Source organism: Chenopodium quinoa, unplaced genomic scaffold (genome assembly GCF_001683475.1).
Source record: "Chenopodium quinoa cultivar QQ74 unplaced genomic scaffold, ASM168347v1, whole genome shotgun sequence".
In the NCBI taxonomy this organism is placed as follows: domain Eukaryota; kingdom Viridiplantae; phylum Streptophyta; class Magnoliopsida; order Caryophyllales; family Amaranthaceae; genus Chenopodium; species Chenopodium quinoa.
The window spans coordinates 2,881,754-2,891,743 of record NW_018743021.1 but is presented as its reverse complement, the minus strand read 5'-3'; the positions used below and the strand labels follow the sequence as shown (position 1 = coordinate 2,891,743).

Here is a 9,990-nt window from a genome sequence, read left to right as displayed (position 1 = left end):
TTTAGAGATCCAAATTCTCCTGCTCGTTTCTTTTTTGACCTTAGTGCTACCGTAAGTTCAAATTCTTTCATTTATTTTGTTTTATTGAATTATTTTGTTTTTTTGTTGTAATTAATTTTTTTTCTTTAACATGTAGGACTGTCTTATTCACTATGAGATAGATTCTGTTGCCCATCGGAATAAGATGTTTTTTGAGGTTGCTGAGAATTTGTACATGAAATTAGTTGTACCACACAAGGATATTCAGCTTTTTTTCTTCCCAGTTTATGAAGAAGATCATTACTATTTGGTATGTTTTAACACTACCACACTGAATGGAAATATCGAGCTTTTTGATTATAACAAAGATGCTAGAGATCATAAACAGCTTTTAAAACCTTTGGTATGGCTTAAAAGTTAATCTCTATTCACATTATGTTTGTTTATTTTACTTGAATGATTAGATTTTATTATGTTTGCTTATTTGATGTTTTTGTTTTCAGAGAACTGCTTTTTCAAACTTTATTAAATGTGAAGGAAATGTACAGAGTTCTATTTTGGCAAATGATATCAAGCGGATGGAAATTTCTGTGATTAATGGTTCATGGAAGTCTTCGGATAAAAATCATTTGCATTGTGGAGTTGCAGTGATGAGACTCATGGAAACATACATGGGTTGTGCAAAGTGGGATCCTGGTTTGAAGAAAAATAATGTAAATTCTTTGCTCATTTGAGAAATGAGCAATTAACTTTTTGATTATTTGCTAAATGAGCAAGAAATTACTTGCTCATTTATCAAATGAGCAAAGAAATGTTTGCTCATTTGACAAATGAGCAAGGATTTACTTGTTTAGTTCATAAATGAACAAAGAAATGTTTGCTCATTTCACAAATGAGCAACTAATTCTTTGCTCATTTAATAAATGAGCAATTAACTTTTTGATTATTTGCTAAATGAGCAAGAAATTACTTGCTCATTTATCAAATGAGCAAAGAAATGTTTGCTCATTTGACAAATGAGCAAGGATTCCTATCAAATGTTTACTTTAATTTTGAGGTCTATGGTCCATTAATCTAGCAATACCGTAGGCCATTGCCTTACAAGTTACAACTGCAACTTGTGGTGTTACTTTTACATGTTTGCTCATGTTATTGAAATCTCCTTAATTGTATAGGGTTTGATTATGTTATTTGTTTTGCAGCTGATAATCTTGACTAAACTTCGTGAAAAGTACACCCTGGGAATAATTACAAGTGAAGTGAACACTATTCAATCTGTTAAAGAAATTTCTCAGAAGAAGAAAAAGCAAAGTAAAGTTTCTGTTGCTGACAAAGAAGAAAATGCTGAAAAAGAGAAGCCTGAAGAAGAAAAAGTTCAAGGAAGAAAGAGCAAAAGACTGAAGAAAGCTGAATGTTAGGGAATTAAATAATTAGTAGTGATGATTTGTCTTTTTTGGTTTAGGGAATTGGGTAAATTAAGATTTTATCTACTTTTAAGTAGTCTTTGAATGATGTAAAACTGATTTATAAACAGATTTTACCAATAGAAGCCTACCCTTTTTTTACTATAGTGATGATTATATTTGAATTAAAATTCAATCTTTTTTTTGTTTTTACTTCACATACCTTGTTATATACAGCCGTTTTCATTTGAAATATTCGTTCATTTGTTAAATGAGCAAACAGATGTTTGCTCATTAAATGATAGATCAATGAATTCTTGCTCATTTGATAAATGTTCAAAGAATTTCTTGCTCATTTGATAAATGAATAAAAAAATGTTTGCTCATTTCACAAATGAACAACTATTTTTGCTCATTTAAGAAATGAGCTTTTACCTTTTTTGATTATTTGCTAAGTGAGCAAGGAATTACTTGCTCATTTGATGATTGAGAAAAGATATGTTTGCTCATTTGACCCAAGGAGAGCTTATTTTGGATTGGGAGATGAAACAAGAGTGCAATTGTTCCAAGTTCATATAATAGCTAATTTGCTCACTTACCAAATGAGCAAATAATTATTTGCTCATTTGACAAAATGAGTAGTTAACTATTTGCTCATTTGATTAATGAGCAAGGAATTATTGCTCATTCGAGAAATGAACAAATATTTAGTCACTAATTTGAATATGTTCTATTTTCAATTCAACAATATTGCAAAGCATTAAACTATGATTAGTTCAAAATTAATAATATATTATTAAATATAAAAATTCAACAAAATCTTATATGTATATAAAAGTACCATTACACTTTTTTTGGACAATTTCTAATATCATGATGACTCAATTCACCACAACCTCTACATAATCTCTTCTTTTTTTGGTTTTGCTCTACAGCCTTTTCTTTTTCTCCCTTAAGCCTTTTTGCACTTCTACCTCTTGTTTCAACATTTGACACATCAATCTCAGTCGCTTTCTTTTTTGAAGTCTCTTCATTTGATACATGAACTCCAGTCCCTTTATTCTTTGAAACTTTTGGAGGTTTGACAATTATTTCAGTTGGCACACTAGCTCCAATCAATAGCTCAATGTCTTGCTCTTTGTTTTTTGCACTTCCAGCTGTTGTTTCATTATTTCTTGCAATCCTCTTTGCTTCCAAATCCTTTCTTATTCCTTGAAGATTTATCACAAGGTCTTGAATATCTTCATCTTTGCCTTCTGCCAAACTTACACAAGTGTGTATCTCTGACCATAAATCATTTAACAATTTTTTCTTGTCTATTATATTAGCACATTGCTCCAACAGGTTTCCTCCCAAGTCAAAAATTGGTTTCTTTAATGCCATAGTAGTCCACCTGTGTAGCATATACTGCTCGGGAATGGTTTCAAACCTTTTTGCTTTCCAAACCCAAATCATATGTCTACATGGAATTCCTTGCCTATAAAATAGCTTGCAAGAACATGTGGTGTCATAGTTAGTTGGATTAAACACAACATCAAATGTTCTAGTCCGATTTCCTTCACTTATTGTTGCAACTTCCAATTCATTTTCTTTCTTCAATTCATCAACACCACAAGAAAAACAAGTAATTTCAACCTCGTATTGAAAATCATAAAAGACAGAGTTAGTATATAAATGTGAGGCATGCTTTTCTATCCCTAGTGGTGTTTTGCACTCAGGATATTTTTGCTTTGAATCATTATCATTCTGACCTTGAGTGTGTCTCTGGGCATCAATTGCAGCTTCATATCTCAAGTAAAACTCAACAAGTGACACATGAGGATTGATAAAGGAGCAGAAAAAGTTGTTTTCACTTTCGGATCTTGATGTTGTACGCATTATTCCTCCAAGAAACACATCTCTGAAATAGGCCGGAATCCACTTGCCTCTTATCTTGTACATATAACCTAACCATTCATGTTGTTCCAAGTGGTATTCAATCATCACCTTGTTCCACCTTTCTTCAAACTCAGCAGGTTCAATTTCAAGGTGCCAAACGCAAGCACATAATTTTTTTAGGAAACCAGTTTCTTCTTGCATGATTGATTTCTCCACCTTATCTGGTAACTTTTTCATTATGTGCCACATACAGAACCGATGTTCATTCTTCTTAAACACACTTCTAATAGCAATTTTCATTGCTGGATCCTGATCTGTGATCATACAATTAGGTTCATTCCCACCCATTGCCTTGAGGAATGATCTGAACAGCCATTCAAATGACACGATATCTTCCTTTGCTATGAAACCAACAGCAAAATTAATGCAATTTTTATGATGGTCAACGCCTGTAAATGGAGTAAACACCATGTTGTACCTGTTTACACATACAAAATAAAGTTTAAATGAGCAAATAATTTAATACTCATTTGAAAAATTATCAAATAATCGGTTGCTCATTTGTCAAATGAGCAAATAACTCAATGCTTATTTGTGAAATAAGCAAACAATTCTTTGCTCTTTTGTCAAATGTGAAAATAATTGAATGCTCATTTCTCATATGAGCAAATAACTCAATGCTCATTTGTGAAATGAGCAAACAATTCAATGCTCATTTGTCAAATGAGCAAATAATTCAATGCTCATTTGTCAAATGAACATGCAATTCAATGCCCATATACATACTCTTATCAAAGAATATTAGACTTATGGGGATATTCAATTTCCACATAGAAGTAATGAGCAATTAAACTAATTTTATTTAAAACAAAGTCATTAATTTCAGCCATAGCTAGTAATAACACATAAATGAATTACCTATTGGTTTGGTATGTGGTATCAAAGGATACCATATCACCAAATAGAGCATAACTCTTTTTACAAAGGGGGTCTGCCCACAATGCTCTACAAAGGCAATAATCTTCATCCATCTCAAAATCAAAGAAAAAAGCGCTCCACATCAGCTTTTTGTTGGTAAAGTTATCCACGAACATTTGAGCATCGCTTCCTTGAATGTATGATTTTAAATCTCTATGAAAATTTTTGAAATCTTTATTAGATGCACCAATGTTTTCATATCCTCCAACAATTTCCTTCATCATTCGAAAAGTTGTAACGGGACCAATATTCACCTATTTAAAGAACAAAACAGTTTGTCACATGATCAAATAATTCAATGCTCATTTTTAAAATGAGCAAACAATTCAATGCTCATTTGTCAAATGAGAAAAAAATTATTTGCCCATTTGTCAAATGAGCAAACAACTTTTATTAGAACATACATAGAATTCATGAAACATAAGAGAATTTGAAAGTGTTACCTTAGAATTATTCACAATTATTTTTTTGTGTAAAATGTTCATTTTCCTTCCTTCTTTTTGGAATAGATTGCAGCTAGGTGTATAAAGTGCACGAGTATGTCCCTCATGAAATTTTGTCACTATGAATGTGTTATCATCACAATGCTTTAGGACAATATGTGCCTTGCACCCAACACGAGTAACGAGTCTCTTCCTTTTGATTGAAGATTTTTCTTCATTGTTTTCCCCTTCCTTGTTATTTAAATCTTTTTCTACAGTAGTCTTTCTTTTTTCTTTGTATCCTTCCTTATTGCACAAGATATACTTATATTTTAATTCTTTGCTTCTTCCTTGTCTTTTAGTTGTAGACTTCCTTGTATTGAAACCAGAAGCAAATGCATAGCCTTTATAAAATTCAAGGCCCCCTTCAAGATTATTAAACTTCATCCCTATAGCTGGTTTCAACTCATTGGGGCATATTGGATGCCATTCTTTTGTTCCTCCAGGAGTGATCAAAGGTGCTACTTTAGGAGAAACTACTATTGTAGGAGTAGTTGGCACATTTGTGATGGTACTTGATTGACTCTCAACTTGTTCGTTGTTGCTCATCATTTGTGAATATGCACCTCCTTAAACACACTTAAACACACACATACACTCTTAATAATTAGAACTGAAATCAGATTCTTAAACAAACTTACACACACACAGACATAGATACACACTTACACACACACACACACATACACACACACACACTCAATAATTTCATAATCTATAATTATAACTGAAATCAGTTTCTGAAATCAGAATTGCAAGCAGAAAGAGGAGGGGGCAGGGGGATAAGTTTGCTCATTTGTCAAATGAACATGCAATTCAATGCCCACATATATAAACTCTTACACTCAATCATTCTTACACTCACACTCACACTCACACTCACACACAGACACACTGTTACACTCACTCACACACACACACACACACTCACACACACACACACACATACATACACAATTCTGTATACTTAGTGTTTTTACAAGCAATTATTTGCAAAACTTATAGATCCTTGAATTACTTATGAATGTCATTAATATTTGCTCATTTTAATTGTAGTTACCTCATTTTAAATGTTCTATTATACATATTTAGGTTTGCTAATTTTAATTTATTTGCTCATTTTGAATTTGATTATAAGAACATAATAACAACAAAGTTCAATTTGCTCATTTTTATATGACTTTTCTCATTCCATATCCACTTTGCTCATTTCATATCCCCTTTGTTCTATTATACATATTTAGGTTTGCTCATTTTAATTTATTTGCTCATTTTGAATTTGATTGAAAATAAGAACATAAATAATTGATTCAATCACTATAAAGTTTAATATGATATTATTAAAATCTCTATCAAATTAATCAAACCTAAATAATTGATTCAATTCAATCAAATAATTGATGCAATTAAACATTCAATTCGATTAATGTAATTCGAAAATTAACATGTAATTCAATTCGAAAATTAACATGCAATTCCAAATTTTTTCAGAGATGTAAAATCAAAATATATTGAATATTCAGATTAACATGCAATTCAAAATTAAAATCACGAACAAACCTCAATGGTGGATGAAATTGCGACCGTTGAAATTTGCAAAAAGAAACCGTTGAAAATTGCAGAAAGAAACCGCTGAAATTTGCCGAAAGAAGAGCATACTCAGTGAATCGCCATTGATAAGTAAATCGCCATTGATGAGCTTTGAATTGCAGACAGAATAGAGGGGAGAGATAAATTAGATGCTGAAAGTTAGCTTGTAGGCATGCTTATAATCTCAGCAGTTGGATTTTATCTAATCTAGCGGCTGAGATTTGTTCTCACATAAGGTGTGGGTTCTCACATAAAGGGTGGTTCTCACCGGATCCCGACCCTATATATATATATATATATATATAATAGAAATCACAATACGATATCTATTAAATTTTATGATAATGTAGAGTACAACAATCTCCCTCAAACTCGAGACAAGCAATATTTCAATCAGTAAGTACATAATACATGGTCCCGACTTTATTCATTATTATGATAAACTAATCACTAATACATTAATCTATAAAATAATACTCGTATTGTAATACGAGGGTATAGTACTTCTAATACGAAGTATGTACTTCATATTAAACAAGCACTCCATATATATTTTGTGGATCAAATTGAAATTTATCAAGTAATTAGAGATTTTGAGATGAGAAAATAATTAGTTTAAGAAAGTTGAACATTAGTTTCAACGGTAAGACCAGCTTTCCAGTAAGCAGGAACAACATTAGAAGCAACCATCCATTTGCCTTCAGTGGTACCACTGCCGCAAGCGTAGAACCTCATTGTGAGCTCCCCTTTCGGAGGATTGTGCATGTCCCAAACCGCGCCGTATGCCTTTCTATCTTGTGTATCCTCCTACATAGATAGATGTTTATAGGAGGTTAGCGAAATTATTTAAAGTACAAAAATATACGTATCAGAAAATAAGTACAAGTATAACATTTACAGTACAACCAAGACTATTTTTTAGCTCATTAGTTCATTTAAGGAGCTCTATCTACCAAATAAATCGAGCATAACTCAATTATTATATACGTACGAATTATAAATATGATAGTTGTGCATATATACCTCATAAATCTCAACCGCGGTGATATCATACATTCCACCTTGATTCAAGAGGACCAAGGCTAAGTAATGTGGGAAAAAGCTATGTTCATGGACCTTAACCATGACATTTTTGCCAGGATATTTGCATGGAACTCTTTCGTATTCAATGTTTACATACTCAAAATCGAGCAAGTCCATCTCTTTTCCTGGCTTAGCCATTTTGGCGTAAACTTTGGCACTTAGGATAAAATCTGCGTCGTAGGTGAACGCATGGTCCGTAGCTACAACCTTCACACCCTCTTCGTTGCATTCTGGCGCCTTGCATTTTACCTACATCCAATTCAAAATTAGTACACCTTTGTAAGTATATTTAATGTTTAACCATAACATAACGACGTGTATGATACGCACGCTGTGCTGTAATACTCGTGTTATTATGATTTATAAAGTTGAATTTAATTTATGTATAATTTTGTATGGAAATCTTATGTTATTAATGTTTATATTAAAACTTATCGATATTGGTTTCAAAAAAAAAAAAAAAAAAAAAGAAAAAAAATTTATCAATCACGATGTATATTTATATTTTTTTATCATCGCGGATTTAATTTAAATTATATCATTACTCGGTACCACATTTAAAGAAGTAATGGATGACAATAAAAATGTATGTTAGTATTAGGTTTAGAGTAAATATAGAGAGGATACATATATAAGTATGTACCTGATAACAAGCACCACAACCGGTTCCGTTTCTAAAGAGTTTAGAGATTGCTGCTACATAAACTCCGTTAGCAGTTTTACCATAGGGACCATATCCGCATGCTCCAACTATTTGCACATAATAAAAACGACGACATTAAATAAAAAAATCATAATACTCCATCCAGATTATATTTATCACGCTAGTAGTTTAAACTAATGTGATTATATGCGACTATTAATTCTAGATAGACAAAAGAATCATTTATGATTTATCATAAATTGGAACAATAATGTATAACTTACCTGGAAACGATTTACAATACGAGCTACCATAGTAGGTTGCTTTACACATTTCTTGTTCATCTGTGGAATGACATAATGTTGGTAATAATATTGCCATAACAATTAAAATGGCATAATTTTGGATAAAGGTAAAGGCCATTTTTCTCATAAAATGGTGAAATAAGCCAAAGAATATAACTAATAGGGTGACAATTTCTTAGTTAAAGTAAGTAATTAGCTTAATGTTGAATGAGAAGTTTATAATTAAGCTTCACATATTTATAAGGAGGTTTTATGATTTTGACATATTACCTTTTTGATCCACTAAAGATATAGGAAGGCAATGGTGTGCCACTAAATTTTGAGGTTTGCTACATGTATTAATAGAGAGGCTGACAAATAATACTTTAACTTAATAGCTTAATTAATTTATTTCCTTGAGCTAGTATGTATTCAAGAAGTCAAATTAAATCTAATGTTATATGGTTGTTAATTAGTTAATGGGATCATCCACTATATAAACATATAATACACCTTGCTAATTCCAATATTAAAGTGGGGTTGGTGATTATATATAGTATGTAAGTGTAGTGTGTACACATCTAGTTAAGCATAAATATTAAAATTTGAATAGCATACAATTTGATCATATATTATACCGAGTACATAAACGTTGTATATCATAGCACATGTAATATAATTGATCATGAACAAATTGTGATGATTTGTATGATATTCAACTTTCAGGATTTTATCAATGTGCTAATGTTAGGATATATTGGAGATTGAAATAAGTTTTACCATGTTAATTAGGAAGTAATAATTTGCAACCGAATTTCAGAAAATTGCCTTGTTAGGGCCTTAGGGGCGTGCATGATGAAAACTAGGGGTGAGCAAAAATTCCGGGTAAATAAACCACGAACTACTAATGTAGTTGAGCCCATGCATTTTGTGTCTTCATTATTGCAAGTTTCAACTTTTTGATTTTTCAAACTTTTCACTAGCTTATATACTTGAAGATATTATTGCTTATATATTCACATTGAAAACTAAGCAAAAGTTAGAGGTGTTTAATGGGCATGCACGAGCCAGTTTCGGGCCAGCCGTAGCCAAAAAGTCCACTTCTTGGGTTAGACCAAGCTCCGAGACGGATTTTTTATGTCCAAACCCGCCCAAACTTGTCGGCCCGTGCGGGCTTTTCGGGCCGGGTCTAAAAATCAACTAATATGCATAAAAATGTATTTCCAAACCCGCTGAAAAATTCTGCCCAAAATCGGGCAGGACTAACTTTGCTCACCTCTAGCAATAGCCAGAGTGGAGTTAGGGCCTGTTCACTTCAACTTAATTTCAGTTCAGCTCCAATCATTTTAGTTCAATTCAGCTCTTAATTTCCTTCTTTCATAAAATATTCATTTCAACTTAGTTCAGTTCAGTTCAGTTCAGTAAATGTGAACAGAACCTTTTAAAGATAAAATTACTATCTAGAAAAACCAAAGGACCAAACATTACTCTCCAGTCTTCACACTGGTTAAGATATATAGGTTCAAGACACAAGCACATGCAGTCATGCATTACCCCATAACTTAACTAAATTTTGGTTGATTCTTTATATTCCTCTATTGAAAATCACATTGATTTTTTGCCATTTATGGGCAAGATAAATACGAGTCAAGTAGAGCAAAGGTTTAGTT

General features: G+C 32.0%; 2 protein-coding genes across 2 annotated transcripts; both read right to left on the bottom strand.

Moving 5' to 3' along the window:
• Positions 1 to 2,142: 2,142 nt before the first annotated feature.
• On the bottom strand, positions 2,143 to 6,570 carry LOC110730051 (protein FAR1-RELATED SEQUENCE 5-like). The gene is made up of 5 exons (XM_021909828.1): positions 6,281 to 6,570; positions 4,682 to 5,299; positions 4,179 to 4,492; positions 2,279 to 3,738; positions 2,143 to 2,147 (listed from the first exon to the last, which is right to left on the bottom strand). Exons 2-5 carry the CDS (start codon positions 5,270 to 5,272, stop codon positions 2,143 to 2,145), a joined length of 2,370 nt encoding a protein of 789 aa, XP_021765520.1. The 5' UTR covers positions 5,273 to 5,299; positions 6,281 to 6,570.
• A 103-nt stretch (positions 6,571 to 6,673) lies between these two features.
• On the bottom strand, positions 6,674 to 8,575 carry LOC110730302 (expansin-like B1). Its single transcript, XM_021910093.1, has 4 exons — positions 8,321 to 8,575; positions 8,037 to 8,143; positions 7,334 to 7,642; positions 6,674 to 7,117 (listed from the first exon to the last, which is right to left on the bottom strand). Exons 1-4 carry the CDS (start codon positions 8,466 to 8,468, stop codon positions 6,926 to 6,928), a joined length of 756 nt encoding a protein of 251 aa, XP_021765785.1. The 5' UTR covers positions 8,469 to 8,575; the 3' UTR covers positions 6,674 to 6,925.
• Between the last annotated feature and the right edge of the window lie 1,415 nt (positions 8,576 to 9,990).

What these genes read in the sequence shown, in the direction of transcription:
- LOC110730051 (XM_021909828.1), bottom strand. Translation starts at nt 5,272, where the DNA reads ATGATGAGCAACAACGAACAAGTTGAGAGTCAATCAAGTACCATCACA. An exon ending in TAATTGTGAATAATTCTAAG is followed by an intron (nt 4,493 to 4,681) that starts GTAACACTTTCA and finishes TTCTTTAAATAG; the next exon opens with GTGAATATTGGTCCCGTTAC. An exon ending in ACCACATACCAAACCAATAG is followed by an intron (nt 3,739 to 4,178) that starts GTAATTCATTTA and finishes ATGTGTAAACAG; the next exon opens with GTACAACATGGTGTTTACTC.
- LOC110730302 (XM_021910093.1), bottom strand. Translation starts at nt 8,468, where the DNA reads ATGAGAAAAATGGCCTTTACCTTTATCCAAAATTATGCCATTTTAATT. An exon ending in GTATTGTAAATCGTTTCCAG is followed by an intron (nt 8,144 to 8,320) that starts GTAAGTTATACA and finishes ATGTGCAAATAG; the next exon opens with TTGGAGCATGCGGATATGGT. An exon ending in CCGCGGTTGAGATTTATGAG is followed by an intron (nt 7,118 to 7,333) that starts GTATATATGCAC and finishes CTATCTATGTAG; the next exon opens with GAGGATACACAAGATAGAAA.